Raw genomic sequence first — 22,199 nt, forward strand, 5'->3', positions numbered from 1 at the left:
CAGGCAGCTGCAGCGTTCCGGCCGCTCACGTTTACACCCCCGCACATCTGGCAATCCGCACAAACCACCCCCGTTTGCCGAAATAGCAGACACGCTGAAAGTCTCTATTGTGATGCAGAGTTAAACCAGAGTACGCAAAGCTGATACTGCAGTGACCTATCATATTCAACTTGCCTGTTAAAGTGCTGCTAGTGACATAATTGTAAATGAGCAGTTAAGGTTTTCTTTCAACGAGAGCTCTCACGCAACTAAAACAAAAATGATTAAACGCATTGCAGTAGGACAAAGCATCACAATGTAGCTACCAGCTTTTCTACTGTCGCACAGCTCCGGTAACCCAGCAATCTGCAACGGGCAAGCAGTTTATGGGCAAGCTAGAACTCTATTGCAATACCACAGGTGTAATTGAGCAATCCAGCTTACTTCTCTTTGGTGTCTCTTAAAAGAAACATTCCTTCTTTCCTACCTTTCCCTGTGCCAGATGAAGGCAAGCCTCATGTTTTGTCATGACCCCCACCTGTCTCCTAATCTCCTTGCTGCTCTGTGAACACTCCCTTTATTCCCCTTCAATAGACAGTGTCGCTGCTTTTTGGTTCAGCACGCATAAGAACAGCTGTATGCCAAACCTAGCATTTGGTAGCAGCACCCAATGTGTGCTTTGGATTTAAATTTGTTTCAAGCAGCGTTGAACGTAACAATAAAGACGCAAGTACTACAGTGCAGTCCACTTATAACGATATATCAGTTATATCGATGAGCCGACTTCAGAGTGTCAATTTATGCATTAGGGCTATGAGAGAAAAAAAAAATTACGTAACGATACATTATTCACCGCATAGCGGACATAACGATCTATATCCTGCCTTTTGGGTGGCATATTCCGTGCAGAATAATTGGGAAATTTGTGTTGCTAAGTTCTCCGTAACCGAGACAAGGCAAAAGGCTTGCGTACGCGAGTTCTTAACTTTACCGAGCAGTGTGTCCCGCCAGCGCGGCGATTGCGAAAGCCACGGAGAGCATCGCAAGTTGGTGCAGCGTGCCACGAGAGGGCGCCAGCTGCTTTGTGCCCGTGTCATGTCCGCATCGCCTACAAGTGTCCAGAAAGAGAAAAACCACAAAGCGAGAAGCGGATCACGCAATCTCCCTTCCTCGGCGAGCACGTAAATGCGCCGCGGAAGCGGCTTGTAGGTGCGCCGTCAAGGCCCAAAGCTGTGTCGTTTGAGACAAAGCTGCAAATTTTGCAAGACTCGCAACATGAACTTGCGCAGTTGATGACAGTGACGATTCTGAAAAACTGCGAGTGCCACGATCATGAAGGCTAGAACCAGTGAACATGCCAATAAACAGAAACGACGGGCGAAATGTGAAACCAACAAGGCGGCAGCTGCTGACATTACCGAACTCTGGGAGCACGTCGTTACTAGCGATAAAATAGGTGGTGCTTTAACGGAGGAGCTTGAGTCAGGCACCCGGGAGGGTGCCCCCCCCCTGAGTACCCTGTTCCGAGTACAGACAGCGCTGCCTCGTTCTGCAAAGAATATCCAACAGGGCAATCGTTGTCGCGACAGCCGGCGGCGTTGTTAGACTGAGGCGATGACAGCAGCGGCAGTGATGACAAAATTGAGTGGCCCGTCTGACACAGACCTCAATGTTCACGCATAGTGCACTGTCGTTGATAGAGTCGCTCATCGATTTCATTCATGCCATGTTATAGCCACCAGTGTTTGTGCAGCCACTGGACGTGATGCACACCGTGGTTGTGAACCTGAAACTTCCGTGAAAGCAAGTGCAGATAACTATTTCAGCGCGCCCAACGCTCAACACATCGTTTAGAGGTGTAAACGTTTCACTTTTCACAGCCAATTTTCTGGAACGTCAATTTTTTTATTGTAAGTGGCAAATGCGGTTCCAGAGCTACGAGGGTATGTTCGGCAGCTTTTCTTTTTTTCTTTAGGTAGTCCAGATATAGTGATAATCTGTTATCACGATCGAATTTTTCGTTCTTGATATTTTTATAAGTGGACTGCACTGTATGTCCCTCGCTATCCAGCTGCCATTGTGCTTAATGTAGCTATGAATTTTGCAAGCTACCAGATCTTGAAGGTTGTAGAGATGTACATCAAAAAAGGTTTCATGCTTCTGCTTCGAGGATTAGGGATTTCAAAGTATGAGTATATGGCGACTTTTTTTTTTTTTGACAATATTCAGTTCTTTTTTTAGACTGCAGACGTGTTACAGAAATTTTTCTTTGCTGTGCACGCTGGCACAGTGCTGAAGTAACATCTACACGCTGTTCGATGAACCGTAGGTAACGTTGCCAGGACACCATTTTTCGCAGACATATTTATTTACAATGTTCTAAGCCAATCAATAATTTCACTTGCACACACACCAAAAGCATTCACTTTCAACAGTGGAAGTGCTTTTAAGTCTCAAGTGCTACTTTACAAGTTCGAGTAAAACAAATATATAGCAAAGAGTTTTCGTGTGGCTCAGCTTTGACGAAAGCTAGCTGTTGCAACAAGGTCAAGTGCAAAGAGCTTTGCGTGGTCTGCTCAAGAGTTTGGACTGCTGACGAAAACATTCGAACAGAACGCAAATGTCCCTTGGCTATCAGTGGTATTCCTGTGACGAGGACACTAGTAAATGGCAGACCTGTCGGCAAATGAAACCCGTCTGTAAGTGCAACAAAGAAAAAGTGCTGGCTGAATCAGTTGCGCAAAAATGTCCTGGGCTGAAAGTAAAACAAGTCTCGTGCAAGTTCTGCTCAAGTTTTGGTTTGCACAAACTGAAGAGTGTATAGCATATGTACAAGCACTGCAGCCCCAAAATGCCATACCCTACCTACATTCACTTTGTAAAAATATCCTCCACACACGCGATCATGGCAAACAAAAACAGCATTATGCTTGTTGTCGCAGCTGGAGTTCAATGGGCAAATGGCAGAGTCAACGGCTTAACTTTTGTACCGCATGCCAGACAGTTCCACAGTGTGCTTGGTTATAGTTAACGTAGAGTGCAAACGCAGCTCAGTATACCCAGCAAGAAAGTCAAGAAAATCTCACTAGGGAGATCGCTGCTGGCAGTAACATTGAACACGATGATGGTGTAGTGCAAAGCCGAATGCTCTTCTTTAAAAGGAATGGAAGAAATAAAATAGATCTGACGCACTATGGAAGGTATTTCTGAGGCCTCTGTACCAAACTGTCTTACTAGCGAGTCTTGTACATCCTGTGTACAATAGCACAGTGATGGAACAAAGTGTCAACAAATCAGTGTAATAATAAGAATAAAGGCACAAGCTATGCCCCACAGCTAATGTTTGTAAATGATAACAGGTCAGTAAGCCCAAAACTGCAAACACAATAAACGCTGGTATGCCAAGAGCCACTTTGCAAGATCTCATGGGAGCAAAATTGCACAAGACACCAAAACAAAAAAGCCAGTAGTAGAAAACTGTTATAGAACAGCATAAAATAACTAGAGTGCTATAAAAGAATGTATACATACAAGGCACTTCCTGTGCAAACCGGGAGAAAAACAAAAAGAGGCATCTGACAGTTTGCTACAGCGAGTTCAGTCCTCAACACAAGTAATGAGACCATGCTGTTGGCCCGCTATAGTTGGGTTGCAAAATGTAAATCAAAGCAGTAAAAGTATGTTTCTATACAGCAAATGACTATGAAAGATCAACATTATTTGGTTGGTTAGCAATGACAGGATCACCCCTTCTATAGAAGGGATATTAAAAAAAATGACCTGTTAAAAAATGTGTTCACATACTTCCTCGCTGAAAGTGCTTTCTCGGAGTGGGCAATGCCTAGAACAATAGGCTAACCGAAGAATACTCGCCGGCACTTCTAGTGGGCTTGTACTCTTAAGACATTTTCATGGCTGAATGCATTAATCTAGTCTTGGAAGAACTTCCCCTTAAAAAAAAAAAAAAAAAAAAAAAAGAAAACGCTGAAAATGGCCTCACCATACATAGCAGCAAAAATGGTCATCAATGCAATGTTAAGAGTGCCGAGAGACTGCATTCAAAGCCAGCCATCAAAACAACTGCAGCATTGCCAAATTTAAAAGAAAGAAACATTAACTTAGAAAAATAAACACACTGTTTCTAGCTTTGACATCTACGTTTTTCAGTTAAACTCTTTACATGCGATTGCAACATGCCGACAGGCAAATGGACACAGCAACATTATGTACAGAGAGGGGGGGGGAAGGTTCAGCGCAACACACCCAAACAATTACTACAGAGAGACAGGGAGAGGTCGTCGCAGTTAAATAAATGCCACTGATGTGTACAAAGCTTCAATGCTGACCATGTTCCCGTGCCAGCCATGGTAACACAAAAAAGCCAATACAGAAGGCATTGCTTACTACCAGGCGCAAGAGGACCAATGCGTGACATGCGCGCATCGCGAAGTGTCTCTCTCATTCCTCAGTCTACATCTATTGCGGGAGAGAAGAACTACAGTGGCAACTCTGTCTCCGGGTTAAGTGCAGCAGACATCCTGACAACGCAACCACACGACACGCACACACGTTGAGCCCACTGTACAACAGTCCCTTCCGGCAACACTGTGCCCACCAGGCAAAAAGCACACACCAACAGGTGCAGCACATCCTCTGAAGTGATGAAACAAAGAAGAACGTTAAGAGATGGCAAACACATTAACAACGTGTGCCAGCATCACACACACGCACCAGCCACATTATGTCCGTGCAGCCCACTTGCTTGCACATGGAGTGCTGACACTGGAAGAAGGGGACATGAGGACCAGAGGACAACGTGCCACGTGGCAACAGTTGCGGGTGTTGAAGATAAAAGCAACACAGTCTTTCTTTTCCATCTCATTTCATCTTGAGTGAGCACGGGGGCAAAGGAGGAACGGCTTGCGAGCTGCTGCAGCACGCAGTGCGAGTGGTCAGCCGCTCTGTCTCGGCTCGAGACACATCTAGGGGGCGATGACTTCAACATAGTTGGCGGGGTAAAGACCGACCCGGCCGTCCTTACGGCCTTTGCACCAGCCCTGTTCATCTTCGTCCTCTAGCTTTTCAAACTGGTCCCCTGAGAGAAAGAAATATTACAGAACAATGAGATAAAGTTGTCACTGAAACAATTTTTACACCTAAAAAAAAATTATATTATGGGTTTTTACGTGCCAAAGCCACTTTCTGGTTATGAGGCACGGTGTAGTGGGGGACTCCGGAAATTTGGACCACCTGGGGTTCTTTAACGTGCACCTAAATCTAAGTACACGGGTGTTTTCGCATTTCGCCCCCATCGAGATGTATTTTTACACTTGTTACATCTATTGCAGCCACCTAGGGTTGCCACCGGTTTGGTTTCTTGACAAGCACAACCAGCACAGCTGGCAGTCTAACCTACTCACAGGAACACATTTACTGGTTTACAGTCCTGCCTAGGATAAATGACTGAAAAACTACATTACAAAAACCACTGAATAGAGTGGATTAGAAGACAGTGTGAAATGATCAAATTAAATTTGCAACTTGCGTAAATACTGCTTGGGACACAGCAGCTGCTTTTTCCTTCTTAGTGTCATCAAGTACAGCTTGCACTTTCATGTAGGCCTCCATAGAGTGTTAATGACTCTGCTGCTCTTTAAAGTTGCATAAAATTGACCTGTAGGCACAATAGGGTCACATTGTAGTGACGGTAAAGAACCAGACAGTGCTAAATCTGTGAGTAGCAATTCTAACGCTTTATTGGGTGGACTTGTACCCAGAAAGACAAGTAACCCTCAAGGCAAAACGATAACGGCAAGCACAACATCAAAACCTGACGTACGGGTCAAGAGTGTGCTATTTACACATGATTCGCCATATATTGCAGCACAATCGACTATGGCACTCATGTACATTCGAGAATGTGCACCACTATTCACGTTGCATGCACAATCTGATTGGACGTGACTATTTCGCTATGGAATTGCCGAAAAGATTCAAGAACTTTTGGACACATGTAGGCACATCTTGCCCTGAGCGATAACTTTGCAACAGCGGTTAGCCAATAAAAAATGGTCATCACAAAAAAAAAAAAAAAGTGCCTGTGATCACACAGCAAACACAAAACAAGTTCTCGTAGCAGGTGCAATTACGGCTTGACAAGTTACCTTGCTTAAAAGATAGTTCATCTGCTTCAGCCCCATCATAGTCATACAGCGCTCTGACCGGCACACCCGGCTCGCCATTGTCGACAAGTGCGTCATTGGACTCTTCGTCCCAATCTTCATGGTCCTCCTCAAATGGGTTTGGTTCACCTGCACGTCCATTCCTGCAGACCCCAAGGAATAAAGATGCAATCAGTGTCCGCTGCTCCATTTTATCATTCATTGATGCAGAACATGAGCAACCACCACTACTCTGGCAACATTTGTAAAGACTGATGTGTGTGCCAATTTAATGAAACAAACTGAAACATTAGCTATGGAAAACAGCTATGAAGAACTGAGTGCTTTGCCATTTTTCACCTGTCCACATTAAACAGTTTTCTGTTCGAACCATAGTGTTCGATTTTAATGTGAACAGAAAAGCTTCTACACTGACACACTGGCCCAGTGACACTATGCAACAGTTTAGGAATGTTTATGTCAACTGTCTGGCGACTTTAAACATAAGTGACTATACGAAAGACTGCTTTTAGCAGGCTTGACTAATTAAACAAATAAATGTGGCATGAAAGCGTTGCTTGATACACAATAGAAAGATTTTATACATTCTTGAAATTCTGGTAGAGCTAGAGGTGCATGACGTCGTACGTAGATGTACGTATTCAGGTATGGAGGACAATATTTGCAGTGGGTTCTCTTAAATCTCAACTCTGGTTTTCCACCCTGGGGACACTGTGTATCATTTTTATTTTCTCCAGCTGTATAAAAATGCAAGAATCAAGGCTGCATAAAATTTTGGTGGTCTGTTGATGCTCAAGAACTGTATACCAGTTATTTTACACTTGAAAAGAATATCATGCTCCTTGGGCATTGTGGTGCCACTGGATGATATCTTCAACATTTCACCCCATGTTTTCAAGACAGCATTGCCAGTCAACGAACTAGAATTATCTGGTTACCATCCTGACACTGCCACCTGCCAAGCAATAGAAACAATGTCACAGGAATTATGATCACTCATTTTATGACAATTCCCACAATGCGTAAGCATGCCTACAGCAGGCATGCATATCAGCCCTAACAGTTACATACTGCTACATACCACATCACATTAAAAAGCAGAGCTAGCATTTGACCTTCAGTAGTGGCAATACATATACATCTCGATAAATTGGGTATATTTAGGCTTCCAAGTTTCTGGTTGTGATTGAACGCTGGAAGACAAATGTGTGTAAAAGAAAAAGAAAAGCTAGACAAAAAAAAAGAGAAAGGATGCCAAATTTCGGACACTTTGGCCTCTACATATACCTCCTTTGATTTGATACCAGTTCTTGATAGTGCCATGCACAATGCTGCATTAGTTCATACCGTAAAATCTGTAACATGGCACTCCTGCGCAAATGTAAAGTGTGGATGGACAGCAACAGACAATTCCTGAATATGTCCATCTCGTGAACAAAAATGCTGTGGCTTCCTCACTTTAATGAAGTTATTCAGTCTAATAGAAGTCAAATTACCATGTACACACTGTAAAGGCCATCCATATTCCATACAGTCAAAATGATTCTGGAGGCCTCCACTGTGGCTTCCTTCACAGACAACACATTAATGCCCATGAATGAATGAATCAATCCACATTACATTGTCCCATGGAGGGGAGAGCATAAACTAAAGGAAAGTAGCTCAATGATACTTTCGGGTGAAAAGTCAATGTTCACCTTTAAATAAAGTTCTCGCTGCTGCAACTGCACTTCTAAGTAATGCTAAGATTGTTTCTAAACATTGGCTTAAATTTATGGAAACATATTAAGAGCTTTACTACACGAAATCAGAAATTATGCGTGCTGTTCGTAAGTTTTTGTGCTTGGGAGAAGACAGAATGCACATTTCCTTGTTGTCACTCGTCTGTTCGAACCTATTTTACTATTTTCATCATTGAAAATCTGTGCTTTTCAGACTTTCTGTGAGCAACAGACCCAAATTTACCGACTTTCAAGAAACAAACACAGAAAACACCAAGCTTTCACCAAAAGTATCTACAGCTTGACCTGGTCAACACAAAAACTTGTACTACATGAATATCTTTGTTATACCAAATATTTGATACAAGAATATATTCCTTACATGCCGATATCAGCGATACATTTAAATTTACTTTGTTATATTCGATAATTCATTATAATTGTTTGTCAGACTGAGTACCGATGGTACCAGAAAATCCGAAGCCTAGGTGGCATATTGTATGGGGTCCCTATTTCGGCAGCTTATTCAATTATTCAATTCAATGGAAAATTTGAATTGTGTCTGTAGCAAGACAAAGTGTGGCAGTGCAGTTCATGTGCATACAAAATTGCCTAAGAACTACACATTACTGCAAACTAAAAGCACCAGTTCTTGTTTAATGTTTACAACAGGCAGAATGGTTTAAGAATGGCTCATGATGCCCCTAACAAATAGGTGATGCTGCATTGATTGAAAGGAACAACTAAAAAACAAAACAAAAAAAAGCGTAAGAAAAAGCTTTTGCCAAAGCTGGCTAATAAGCTTTTCATTGATAATAGCAAAATAAGAAGAACAAAGCTAAGGCAACCTAAACAAAAGTGAAGAACAAGCAAAGCAGGTTGCACGTCTTGGTTGTTCAAAACACTAGTCTACACGACTCACACAGAGCTATGAACTACAGAAACTACGCAACTAGAACTAAATGAGTCGTATGTACAATACTGGGATCTACGTACACAAGAAACTGGTCTGACCATGGCGACTACAGGTCGACCATCTACACAATCTCAAGATGTAGTACAGAACTGCTACACAAATGAAGAGACTATGCAACATATTATATTGATACATGCATTTGATGACGGGACATCGCATGTGCAAGTTTCAGATCTGTTTCGTGTGCTTACTAAAAATAGCCTTATTAAAACAATAGATTCCACACTAATTATGCTACAATAACAACCTAAAAGAAGTGATATGCACATTACAATGAATGCACAGACAACTTCCATAACACTAATCTGTCACCTTTACAAATCTCCGACTGAGTGGCACAACAAAACATTTAAACTTGTGGCGGCATATAGAAAAATTTAACACCCTTTCATTACCAATGTTTACGTGAAATCTATAAAACTTCAATTAAGGTTGGTCAGAAGTTATTAAACCGGGCTTCACTGTTCCCTGCCACAGTGAAGCAACCATTCCACTAACACTTATCAGGGGAAACTTGGCTTTAGCTTGGGTGTCAGAAAACACCTGGCAGTGAAGGTGAAGGAGCAGGAGCAAACTAGGAAGTGGGAAGAACAAGAGGCTGAAGCTTCACAACAAGGCCAAACAAGCTTTTTTTTGCATAGCGGTATGCGGCCACATAACTCCACTTTACATGTCATTCGGGTGGTCGACCTCATTCTCGTCGTCGTCCTCTTCAAATGGGTTGTAAGCCTTTTTCACCCTGCACCAATGGCAAGAAACGTCACAGAACCGGCCTCCAGGAACTAGAGAACATCCGTGGGTGTGATTATGGCTTATACAATAAGTACTCCCTGCTCAAAATTTCACTAAAATGGCAAACCTGTCAAAGCGGCAAATAAAAGTAGGAGTTTCCAGAGTTCTGAAATTTAGTTGAAGTGGTATCATGAAATATATCACAACCTTTCCAAGAGTTAATTAAGAGTTAGCTGCACTAACACTAACACTGCAGGTTTTCTGCAAAACAATATTTAGGTCAACCCTCTGCCCTTGTATTGAGAAAATCCTGCAGCACAATACACAGGCTCTCAATACATTGATTAGGCTACCTTCAAATAAAGCAATACTCCATTACAAAAAAATATAACAGAAGGTCACAGTTTGGACCAGTGCGAGAGATGACATAGCGAGCATAATGCCCTTGTTCAGTCAAAGGGCTGACAGTTCCGCAGGAAAAGCTTGCTTTGAATCTAGTAAAAAGGTCTGCCAAAAAGTGCAATACAGAAGTAGTACAACACTGTTTCAATGTTGGCGCAATGCCAGAACTATGCTGGCACTATCTTGGCACAAAGTCACAAAGTATGAGAACAGCCTAAAGCTGCAACGAAGTCCTTGCATGTTGATGCTACAATATTAGTGCAGTGTTGGCTAAAATCTTGCAATTCTGGTCCAAATTTCGTGCAATGCATGCCGACACCGACGAATGTGGACAAAGTCCTTACGTGTTTGTGGTGGCCGTGGGTGTCGAGTTGTTGGTTGTCGCTACAGTGGAATGGTTGGTGCCCGTCTCCTTGGGTGCCTTGTTGGTGGTCTGGTTTTTCGGTGCATTGGCCACCACACCGTCGGCACGCGTGCTCACGCTTGTCAGTGTGATGCCACCTGCGTCAATGCCCTTTTTCTCCTTGCGGTGGATGTGCTGCACCTCGGGGGTGTACTCCTAGAAAATCGGGTCCACGAGCACACTTCGGTCAGTGAACGACACATGATTGCACTACTCACTTATGTAAATGTTCAATATATTTACTTAAAGGCCAACGGCAACACAATTTCAATTTGGCTAAATTGGTTGCGAATGTGAATAGTACATATACCACGAAATAGTATATATACCATGTTGTGAACACTGAAGCTGATGTTGAAATCAATCTCGGCAAAGACGCAGGGCTGGTAATTGTAGAGTTTTCTTATTAGCAGCCTCTAAGCAGCACCTAAGTAGCCAACATGTGCGCCTGGCGCTTAGCGGCAATGATGGAAGTTCCAGCACGTCGCCTCCGAGATTTTCGGCACACCACAGGTAGCTGTGGGAGTTGGCCAATCTCAGAGGTCATGTTGAGGGGCTGTGCATGCTAGGTCACAAGTCACTTCCAGCGAGCAATAATGATGGTGGCTTTTTTTTTACGTTACGGTATCAAAAATGGCTATTCTTGCTAGCTTTTTGCGACACTTCCACTTGTATTACAAACGTGGAATTTTACACGAAGGCTCCTCAATATCCACAATATTTCAAACTAGGCTTTTTTAAACAGTCGAACATTATGTTCCAGTTGGCCTTTAATGATGTTATCATGAAGCCAACTAACCGTCTTAATGTAACTTTTATTAGGAAGACTTCTAAAGTTATTTTTCCTAAAGGTAATTAAATGGCCACTATGGAAAATGCACTAGCCTAGACAGACTATTGCTAGCCAAATTAAGTACAGCCACCACCGTACTTAGCCCAAACACTCCTTGAGTGCCTTTTGATTTTCCTGCAAAGTGTGCTAGAGATTTCCGGTTGGGATTCCGTAAATGTGCTAGTGTTGTGCATCTTTCTTCCAAAGCACTCTGTTTCCTCCTTACAGTCTGTTTGTTAAACTGCTATACATGTGTCTCCATTGTTCAAACTAAGTCTGATGGTGGCTATACAACAATCTAAACTATAGCTACAATCAGACACTACGACAATGGACATGCAGTTAATTCCCAGAAACTGGAGCGTGAAGACAGTTGTATCACAAGAGTTGCTAATGCAACAGAGTGTCAAACATGCTTGAATGCAAACAGTGGGTAGCTAGCCATGCACAAAATTTTACAGGAGTAATCAAGTGCTACGCTAAGCAAGACATTTGCTGGAAGCAGATAACAGCGAACATGTGAAAAAATTTATGCAGAGCATAAAAGGATTGGCAAAGAAAAAGTTAGTGGTATGCTTGGGACAGCGGTCTGAATTTGCAAATCTGAAAGAACAAGAAACAAGGGTTAGATGTCCCACAAACAGTAAATCACAATTCAATGCAAGAAATGTCATTCAGAGTACAGTAACATGCTGCTGCAGCAGAGTGTGTGTCCCTACAGACAAATGAAAATGAACAATAGAGGAAAAAACGAAAAACCGCCAATATAGATGTCACCTATAATATTGATGACTGGGTGGTTTGGGTACAAGAACACTTCAAAGAATGAAAGATGAGTAGTGTACAAGGTGGGAAGAAATGATTACGCAAAATGCTGTGTGAAAATGCAAAAGAACATTTGCATATTAACATGAACAGGAATTAATTTAAGCACCAGGTGGATGAGATGTGTATTTCCATTTGCTTTGCTCTCAAATAAATGTTTAATAATTCAACATTTTTTTGCAATTCTGGCAAAACTTCAGAAACTGCCATATATTCACACAGGTGGAGACAGTGTGTCAAACGAAGACTTTTCGACTATGACATTCTCACTACGGGAAAGTATTCTAAAAAGGAAGACCATTCAGTTTGTTGCAGTAAACATGGCTAGTGATAAATAGTAGCCTGACGGTGCCTAAACTAATAGATCATCGCGGACAGCTGTAGAGAAGCCAGCTAGAAGCCCTGAAAAGATGCAGTGACAACACTTTTGTCATGGCGGAGGCCCAGTTGGTTTGATTGAAATTGAAGCTACTGTTAACAAAACCAGACAAAGCATGTTACTGATTACCTGCAGCCATGCCTCCCGCTCAGCTAACCTCACTGGCTTTTTACCTGCACGCATCCCATCTAGTTGGTAAAGCAAGATGGTGTGGCACTTTGCTGCAGCCAGCCATGCACAAGCTTGGCAGGAATGCGTTATTCATGAGCCCAAAGTGGGCATGCTCAGCAAGCTGAGTACACTTCTGAGAAGCAAAGCTGCTGCTTGAGAGAGCTCACTACTGAAGTTTTCCTGCCTGATTTCATGCACCAAAGGAAATTTTTTTTGAGAACACTGGATAAGTACGATTCAAGCAACATCGAAGTACTCATAGAAAAGAAATACACAAGGGTACATTACGTTTATATGATTGTGTTGCAAGAGGTTCATGTCTGTGGGGGTAGGGCAATGATGAACCCATAAACCACTAACGGGTGAATTTGGTAAACACGGGCGCACTTATTTCCCGTTATTTGCGAACAGCCACTGTGCGCTTGCTAAACGGAAAGCGTAAGTAGGGAACAGTGAAAATACAGTGAATTTCCTTGTGCCCTGTGGAGTTGCATACAAGTAGATTCTAAACTTGTGCTATGTGCATTTCATTAGTGAAAATTTCAGTCAGTAGATTGCTGCCCTAAAAGCTTTGTCACAATTTCACCATAATTTCATGCTACAGAGTTTGCTACATTCAGCCTTTTCTGCATGAATGGCAAAGAACTGCAAGCAACTGGACTTTCATTTCTATGCAATGACTTTGGGCCTGTCGATATATTTATGTACCTCTACACATGTGTGTTGCTAGCCTATCGCTCTAGCATTTTTGTAAAACAGCAAGCAACTAGGCAGTTCGAGAGGGCTATGGAAAAGTTGCCTAAATTAAAAAGTCATTTCGTTGCAGAGTAGAAGGCTGGAGTGTGGCAGTTCAGGCTGACCTCTGCTTTACCGGTAAATAATCTCTCGTTCATTTTGTTTCTCCCTTTTGCTGCACTGATTGTCTCAAAAGGCGGTGTCTACATCGGACAGCCATGCTGCTCCTAAGAGTTGCAATGAACAGGGAAGACTTGCAGCATCAGAAATATGGTTCGAGTGAAATGGAATCCAGTTCAGATAAACTGCGGACAGCATATCCAAGTACGGAAGGGTGCGCCAGTTGTGCCGCAGTCCTGCATGACTTTTTCTATATCTACCCTACCAGACAAGTTCCGTGTGTCAAAGAGTATCAGTGTTTTTTCGTACTGATATCAGGACCGCCACTGAACTGCTGCAGATCTGTGCTGACTCGAAGTGTACACAGCCCAGGAAGCTGGTGGGAGGAGCTATCATGTAGCGAAGCCTGTTTTCATGTGTTTGTGTAACTAATAATTCAGGATGATCAGAGCACCTTAGTGAGAAAATTTCCACAAATACATGCTTTAGAGAAGTGACCACAAATGTACTGCCTTCTTTTGTTCAGGCATTCTTGGTACACCTCTATTAAGTAGTCACCCTGTCCATGCAATGATGAGCTGAGGCCTTCAAATACTTGTGCCAATTTATGAAGACAGCTAGCCTAGCATATTGAATTTCTTTGTATTGCACAGCGCAGAAGATATTCAGTGAGCATTGAGATTCCAGACCTACTGAACAAACAAGTTATGAGTGCGTCAACTACACTGAAATTGCAAATGATAGGATATTCACTGCATTGAATGATATGAACTCTACCATCCTGTGGAACAATCTGTTACTAGCATGGAGAATGATTACTTAGCAGTTTAAGTTACCTTGGATATGTGCCTCATGTGAAAGATGTTTGGATTGAAAGAGCTGTGGAAAGAAATATACAGCCAATTCATGTGCAGTGAAGCCTCATTACTGCAGTTCTATATACTCCATGACTTAGGCTGAACTAAGTGGGTCGGTGCAAGAAAAAAAAAAAGAGACGTGAGCATGTGTGTTTTAGAGATGTACTAAGAATATCTACAAGCAAAAGAATTGATTTCTTGTGAGTGTTTCCCGCACGACTTGTCAGTACTGACAGGGGTTAGAGCCACCAGCTGTCATTGAGAACAACATGACCAAGCACCAAGGAGCAATAAGACTGCATGCAAGAGTAGAAAAGCCGCAAGTCAATCCAAAAACATGGTGAGACCGCAGCCAAGTGGAAGAGGAGGGAGCAGAAAAGGTCAAGAAGAGGCTGGAAAAAAAGAGGAGAGACAAGGCGATGCAAGAGAGGCATTTTGTTTTCCTTTACAGGCAGCTCCTCGCCGATCTTGTGCTGGTTGACAAGGGTGATGCCGCTCTCGGGGATTGCTGCCTTCTTGCTGCTCTTGCCTACGATGTCCCGGAATTCCTCAGAGTACTCCTACGCAGGGGGTGGGTGGGCACGAGCCAGAGAAGCAGACAGCCAAAGAGTGCATGACGGGCAACAAAAAGCGCATCAACTTTCTCGCTACTGTCAACCAGACACGAAAGCTCAATGCACACACGAAGATGCAGCGGTGAACAGGCAAGCTGTACACACTGGTGTCTGACACTTATGAAGTGCAAGCGTGGAAGAAAAATGTAGCTAGAGTACATCTGTCATTATCAAGCTATACTACCTTTGAATAAGCACTACTGCTGGCAAAAGGGTGCAGGATGGGAGTAGTTGGTTCATCTACATGGAAGGGGGGAAACAGCACAAAAGCATGGGCACAGTAAAGGAACTGTGCAGTGTGCATTTTGTGCAGTGTTTTCACCTTTCTGTGGAGTACCTGTGCTAGCAAATGGCACAATGTGTGCCTACTACAAGCTATCTGTTCAACTATGTAAGTAAATAGACTATGTTTCTTACTTTTACTATGCATATTTATGTAATTATACTTTAATACATATGTAGGCCGTGCACAAACCACTCCGTGTATAAATGCACTGGGGGTTGCTGACCACTTGAAGTGCTTCAAGTCGCAACTAAGAGCGTGGGAATACGATTGTTTAACCAAAGTAACACCGAGTGGTGGAATAATTTGATTCCACTTTTGACTATCGGGTACTCAAGTTCTGAATCATTCAAAGAGTGCAATAGCGAACACTAACAGCACTGTCTCCAAGATGTCTGAAAGTAAAATTATATTCTAGTGTTTTTACATGCCAAAACCACCGTCTGATTATGAGGCCACCATTTTGACGATCTGCGGTTGTGTAATGTCCACCTAAATTCTAAGTGCATGAGAATTTTTCATTTCACCCCCATAAAGATGTGGCTGCCGCAGCTGGGATCAAATTTGCAATGTTGAGCTCAGCAGCAGAATGCCATAGCTGTTAAAGCTAGCACAGCCAGATGATCTACGTTTGTAAGAAATTTAGCAATGCCAGGGTGCTCCACTAATGCACGCATGTTGAATTCAATGTTAAGCTTTTTTTTCACTGCCACTGTATTTTAGTGGCGACGACTATTATCATATCCCTAGAAGGCACATTTTTGTAATATGCAAGACGTTGCTGGCAGCAATGCGATTGTTAACACAGCATTCACACCAGTGACATAGTGCAACATATCAAGTATTTGCAATAATGCAGTGCAATGTATGCGTAATCTAAGCACTGTAATGTTGAACGTGCAACCAGATGAGTCATCACGGTTAAACAATAGTATACGAGACGTGGTTTCACAATTGCAACTTAGTAATACGAGGGCCAATTAGCATGATGCGCTTAAATCATTACTGGTCAAGGAAGCCTATAGTACTAGCACAGAAGCAAAGCAGGGAAGTTAAGCTTGAGGTTAATAGTAAAGCATGCAAAAGGCTCCCACGCAATAAATTTAGAGCATGATAAGCAACATGTGTGAGCTAGCAGTAATTTCACTCCTGCTCCCCTAGTACTGATGTCACCTATATCACAGAAAGCAGAGCTCAAAATGCATTCTGCGCAGCATTCTGGTGCTGCATGACAGTGTTAAAGGCTAAACGAATCGCTTATAGTTGCTAGCCTAGCTGCACTGACATATGATATGACTGGTGTCTACAACGCCAAGTGAGAGTGAGAGAAAGCAGATTCCTCTAGTTAACACTAATAGCCAAGCGAAGATAGCCAAAAAGCATTGCTCAAGCAGAAAGCATTGTTCAATGCCAACATGCTAGATGGAAAAAAGCAATTCCTGCCGCAGTGCATCACTCATGAAAACATGCAAGGCTTATTACTTCAAACTGAGGCCAGTTCATTGCCATGCCAACACCATGGTTGTTGGACCACCACTTGAGGTCCTTTGATGCGTCAGCATTCTGTATCGTATGCCGATATTCTTCGTAAATCTGGGGAAGCCTGCAGGCATAAAAAAAAATATGTACATAAATAAACTGCAATGTGGCCAACAACACAGCATCAATTTCAAGCAATAAAACTAAAAGTGACTGTGGGAAAAGGATCACTGAATGTACAATTTATAAAGCTGCATGTGGTAGCTTCAGCACTGCCTCAAAAATTACAGGCCCTTCTTTCAATGCATAATTATTTGGCTGTAGCCATCATCAAACCAAACAAGCTTTGTTTAACTTTAAATGCCTAAGTTTATGTCACCACAATCATTTGCATTGGTAAGATACACACAGAAAAAAGCAGTAGCAACGAAAAGTGAAATAGGTCTATTCTCAAGAAAAAACTAGTTCAGACAAAGCCCAGACATTAACCACCTCAACAGGTTTGGCGAATTCAGACAGACAAGCGCAGCGTATAGAATGCACGCTAATGATTGTGTCTGCAATGTATTATACCACTGCGCATTGCTCCTAGCTGGAGAGTCGAGGTCAAATGCACAAGTGTACCTGCGTAATCTGCATTGCTGAAACGTCACTCGCCCATGATATGCAACTTCGAGAATTATTCAAGGCTACTGCAGCGATTTGTTTGATCTGCTACTTCACTAGATGATATAAAGTTTAGAGAAATAAACCTCAAAACCAAATGTCTGAGTCTGTGCTTTACTCCTTGCTGTAGCAAGAGGGACCATACCGTATTTACTCTATTCTAATGCGCCCTCGATTGTAATGCGCACCTGTTTTCTGTGACCAAAAAAAAAAAAAACGATAACCTCGATTGTAACACGCACCCATTTTCCATGAAAAAAAAGTAAAATACCACCACCTCGTGCTTTCAAATCGAAATACTATTTTCTCTAATTTGGAAAAAACAGATTTATTCCCAATACACTAAAGTTGTGATGAATAAAAACATGAAAGAGCGTAGGTTAGGGCGTGTTGGTATTCCATAACTGAGGTTTTTTAGCGCACGAAAAGGGATGAAAGACAGTGGCGAAACGAGAATACAGCACTAACTTCCAACAATTCCATTACACATGTCTCGTTGCTGTCTCATTTGACTAAAAATCAGTACATATGCGCATGCGTACGGTTGTGGGTGTTACCTATATATATATGTGTCTACCGCTTTGTGGAATAAAACCATTGTTGGAAGTTAGCGCTGTGTCCTCGTTTCGCCACTGTCTTTCGTCCCTTTTCGTGCGCTAAAGAACCTCAGTTATGGAATAAAAACACAAATGGAAGCGGCGTACCTTGCCGCCAAGATTTTCACTGGGCCGGTACGAGTCACGTGGGGCAATAGATATCACTCGTCGTCCTTATCAGACAACTCCTTATCGCTATCAACAGACCAGAGAATTTCATCCTCAGTGCTGTCAGTGGCATTCGAAATCCCGCACTTTTCAAAGGTCTTGTTGACCATGGCAAACAGGATCGTACTACATGCATCTTTCACCCATCCAGCAAAGTCCTGCAGCGAGGCACGCTTCATTTTATTGGGGGGCGTAAATTCATGGCAGCCACTGACAAGCCATTCGGTGTAGAGCGCCCGAATTCTGTCTTTCACTGGCTTGTTCAAACAAACATTGAGCGGCTGGAGCTGCGATGCCATGCCGCCGGGTATCACGACAAGGTCGGTGTTGCATGCAGCCAGCTTGTCCTTGATGCGCTGGTCAAGGCAGCACCTGAACGTTTCGAGCACAAGCATCCCACGCAGACCCAAACTGTCGCCGGGTCTTTTCCGCCAAACGTTATCAATTCAGTCAGCGACCAAGTCCATGGTCATCCAACCTTTTTGATTTGCAAGCACAATCGTGCCATTCGGACACACGATTCCTTTCGGGAGTGTCTTCTGTTTGAAGGCAAGATACGGAGGCAGCTTGTGCCCATCCGCAGTGCAACAAAGCATTGCGGGGACTAGTTTAGTGGCCGGAAGACAAAACACACATTTGCTTTGCCCCCTTCTCAACGGTTGTGATGACAGGCATGTCAAAAAGTAAAGCGGCGTCTGATCGGCATTTCCAATCTGTTTGAAGTGGTAGCCGTTTCTATGGTGCAACTTCAAAACGTACCGGTGAAAACTGTGCAATTTCTCTTCATATTCTTCGGGCAATTTTTGGCATATCCCTCTCTGCCTTCGAAGAGAAAGGCCTTTTCTTTTCATAAAATTTGATAGCCAGCACCTGCTCGCTACGAAGTCACTCGGCATTAGCCCTTTCTGTAGGGCTAACAGCATCACCCGTACTTTGAGCAGATCGGTCGTCACAGGCCGCTGTGCCGCTCGCCTCTCTTGCACGTATTCCACGAGCAGCTCTTCTATTTTGGCGAAGCGGCCCTGCTTTAGTCCACTGAAACCCTTCCATGTTGCCTAGCTGGTGAAAATGTTCTTCTGTTTGCGCCAGTCCCACACGCAAGTTTCGAAAACTCCGAAGGCCCATGATGCGGCCTGATTTCCGTCCGTCTCTGCACACAACTTTCCTTTTAAATGTGGCATCATGGTGGACTCTGTCTTCGCAGTCGGCGCTTCCATGCTGATTGAATAAATGCAGAAAACAGGAAGACAGGCGGTAGACTAGGTTACACCGGCGCCTGGTTACACGTACAACATGGAGGTATGCACATGGAGGAAGCTACGACAGCTAGGCTAGAAGCGCGTACGAGGCGGGCATTTTTCGAATGCCGATGGCAATACGGTAACGCGGATTTAGGGTCATGCTCTATTCTAACGCGCATGCAATTTTTGGACCCATTTTACCGGAAGAAAGGTGTGCGTTAGATTAGAATAAACATGGTACTTGTGTTTTGTCTGCTTCTTCCCAAACCATGCTGTTCACGCACGTAGAAAACGAAACTCTCCAAATGTGTGCACGCTGAGGGATTCATTTCAATGTAGGGCAGAAGCAGCCAGTCAACAACACAGGTGAACTTGTGTACAGCATGCAGAACCATGCACAGCATAAAACAAGACAACTGTAACAACTTGTGCATGAGACCGCCACGAAAAGTCCACCATGCATCAAGAACGCGCACAAGAAAAAAACAAGGCTCATGATGTATATGTGATGTCATCCTCAGGCTACAGTATGGGAGAATGCAGGGAAGGAATTTCGCTTGCAAAGGCTAGACAGGGCAATTGGAAAGAGTATGTTGTCAGAGCAGCTTGCCTCCTGAAATCATGGACTTGCTACACTTCAAATATTTCTATCTCTGCTATTAATGAACCAACTTGAAAAATTCTTGTGATAGGACACTCCTTAGAGTGCATGTAAAAGCTTCCAGCATATAACCGAAATTTGTTATGGGGCCTGGTAAGAGGACCTTTAAATGCCCATGAAAGTGAATTTTTGTGTATATTCCATGGTAAACTGGATAGGTCACTGTATAACTGCTCTACCTTGTTCCCAAGCTTCAATTTATAGAACTCAGAAATGCAGCCAACATATGAACTCCCCTGCTGCTCACATTAACCCTTTTTACGCCCAAACAGTTCTACATAAAGGAACATGGCATGTTGTTCACCATTATTTCTGGCCATGGAGAGTACATTGTACAACATTAGTTATTTGAATTAAAACTTAATTAGTACAGGAGTTATTTGTTTAGCAATTGGTTTAATTGCTGACATATTCTCATTTTAATATTTCTTCTAAGATATAAAAAATGCTACTGCAGGCTATGCATTATGTAAACCGTGCTTAAATCAGAATTATGTGGTAACAAAGCAGCGTAGCATATTTGATACATTGGGCATTACCTGCAAAGCTGCACACCTCGAGTTAATAAACTAGCATGTGTTTGGATGATGCCCTAATGTATTAACTGTTGCCACACTTTAGTGCACTCATGGTTCCCTATTTTCATAGAATGCATTTTATGTATCAATATTTGTACATGTGACACTTCAGAATATTTAACGTGTGGCACTAGTCCTCTAGAAATGCTCCAATATGGAGCTTCGATTGAAACTCAGCCTGGACCTCCTTCAGTACTTTCCTATAGTGCATGTGCTATATATCGTAGATAGTGCCACAGAGCGAGCAACTTTAAAACCAGACAGCAGAATCCTGGAAAACGTGGAAATGGGGATGTGCACAGTGGTTGGCATTTTGTAGACACTGGAATCTGTGATGCTGGACTCCTGTCCGATTAAGACACTGTTTGTGCAGAGGATGACCCACATGTCGTGTACACAGCAGCAGCATCTTGCATTCAGTGCGACTCAATTGCTAAAATGCAAGCTTCAATTCCCGTGCCAGTGTTTCCTTGTACACCTCTACCTTTGGCAACATTAACTAGCAAAGCCAATGTAATGCGGACAAGCCGAAAGCACTGTACACCTTCATTGGCATCTCATGTAACCTTCCTCCACGTATACTTGCATTGCATACCACCAGTATATGCATAACTAAGAATTGGCAGTTACCTATAATGCGGCACTTGGTTTGCAGGTGGTAGGTGTCCACTAACTGAAATCATGTTAGATACTTCAATACATTGTGTACAAGCTGAATGAAAATTTTAGAATTGGGCAAAATATATATTCATCTTTAGCGACAATTGAAAATTAATACCATGAGACAAAGAAATCTTTGCCTCTAGTGGCTGCCCTTCTTCCAGGCGCATGCATGAATATACATACACACACTTGCATGCATTGTAATGAAAAGACCAACAAGCTAACACTGTAGCTGTAAAAACGTTCATGATAAGAGCTGGAACAGATGGAAGGAAACTGAAGGTGGAACAAAACTCACTCCGGGTCTGTAGAGATGTTGAGGCAACCATGGATGGAAAATAGCATTTCCTTGAAGAACTGCAGGCGTCGCTGCTCAAACTCCTGGCACTTATCAAACACCACAGTCATGTCCTCCATGTATTTGGCATTGTAGTCGTTGATCTCCTGCAGAGCTGCTTCGTAGCGCTCTCGCGTGCGCTGCACTTCCTCTTTGCACTTTGCTACACGGTCCTGAAGCTTCTTCACCTGCAGCACAAAAACAGAGCAGTAGTCATGTGGTAGTAGTGGTAGCAGTACTACTACTACTGCGATGGTAGCGCAGCATACAAGGTATTAGTTCCAATACAACACAGCTGGTTCACTGCAATCAGGATGAGGCTTGCCCGGCAAGAAAGCCAGCAGCACAAAAGCCCTAATTCAAAGAATTTATGCATGCATGGCAAGGCAGAGCTCAACATTTACAGCAATGGATCTCATCAATACTTTAGAAAGGCTGCGAAAATATTCCAGAAGGTTTGTAACAGGGAACTGTAACTTTAAGTAACTCACAGACTGCCAGTACATGAATGCAATGAACTTTATTTGGATAAAAAAGTTTTGCAGTTATAAATTTTCAATAAAATAATTATTCGGTACTGCAAACTGCAAGGGTCCAAG

The 22,199-nt window shown here is 42.9% G+C and overlaps 1 protein-coding gene across 10 annotated transcripts in view; it reads right to left on the bottom strand.

Moving 5' to 3' along the window:
* Nucleotides 1-2,328: 2,328 nt before the first annotated feature.
* The window catches only part of Synd (protein kinase C and casein kinase substrate in neurons protein Synd), a 119,201-nt gene continuing 99,330 nt past the window's right edge, over nt 2,329-22,199 (bottom strand). For 7 of the 10 annotated variants that reach the window (XM_050184275.3, XM_050184271.3, XM_050184273.3 and 4 more), the window contains 7 exons: nt 21,562-21,788; nt 16,694-16,814; nt 14,764-14,874; nt 10,337-10,551; nt 9,529-9,597; nt 6,144-6,304; nt 2,329-5,074 (listed from right to left, as the gene is read on the bottom strand). In XM_050184275.3, the coding sequence (XP_050040232.1) occupies nt 4,962-5,074; nt 6,144-6,304; nt 9,529-9,597; nt 10,337-10,551; nt 14,764-14,874; nt 16,694-16,814; nt 21,562-21,788 (1,017 nt within the window). In that variant the 3' untranslated portion in view covers nt 2,329-4,961. The remainder of the gene's footprint in view (nt 5,075-6,143; nt 6,305-9,528; nt 9,598-10,336; nt 10,552-14,763; nt 14,875-16,693; nt 16,815-21,561; nt 21,789-22,199) is intronic. The other 3 variants (XM_050184277.3, XM_050184276.3, XM_050184278.3) reach the window with 2 other exon arrangements.

The sequence above is a fragment of the Dermacentor andersoni genome, chromosome 4, assembly GCF_023375885.2.
Source record: "Dermacentor andersoni chromosome 4, qqDerAnde1_hic_scaffold, whole genome shotgun sequence".
NCBI classification, from domain to species: domain Eukaryota; kingdom Metazoa; phylum Arthropoda; class Arachnida; order Ixodida; family Ixodidae; genus Dermacentor; species Dermacentor andersoni.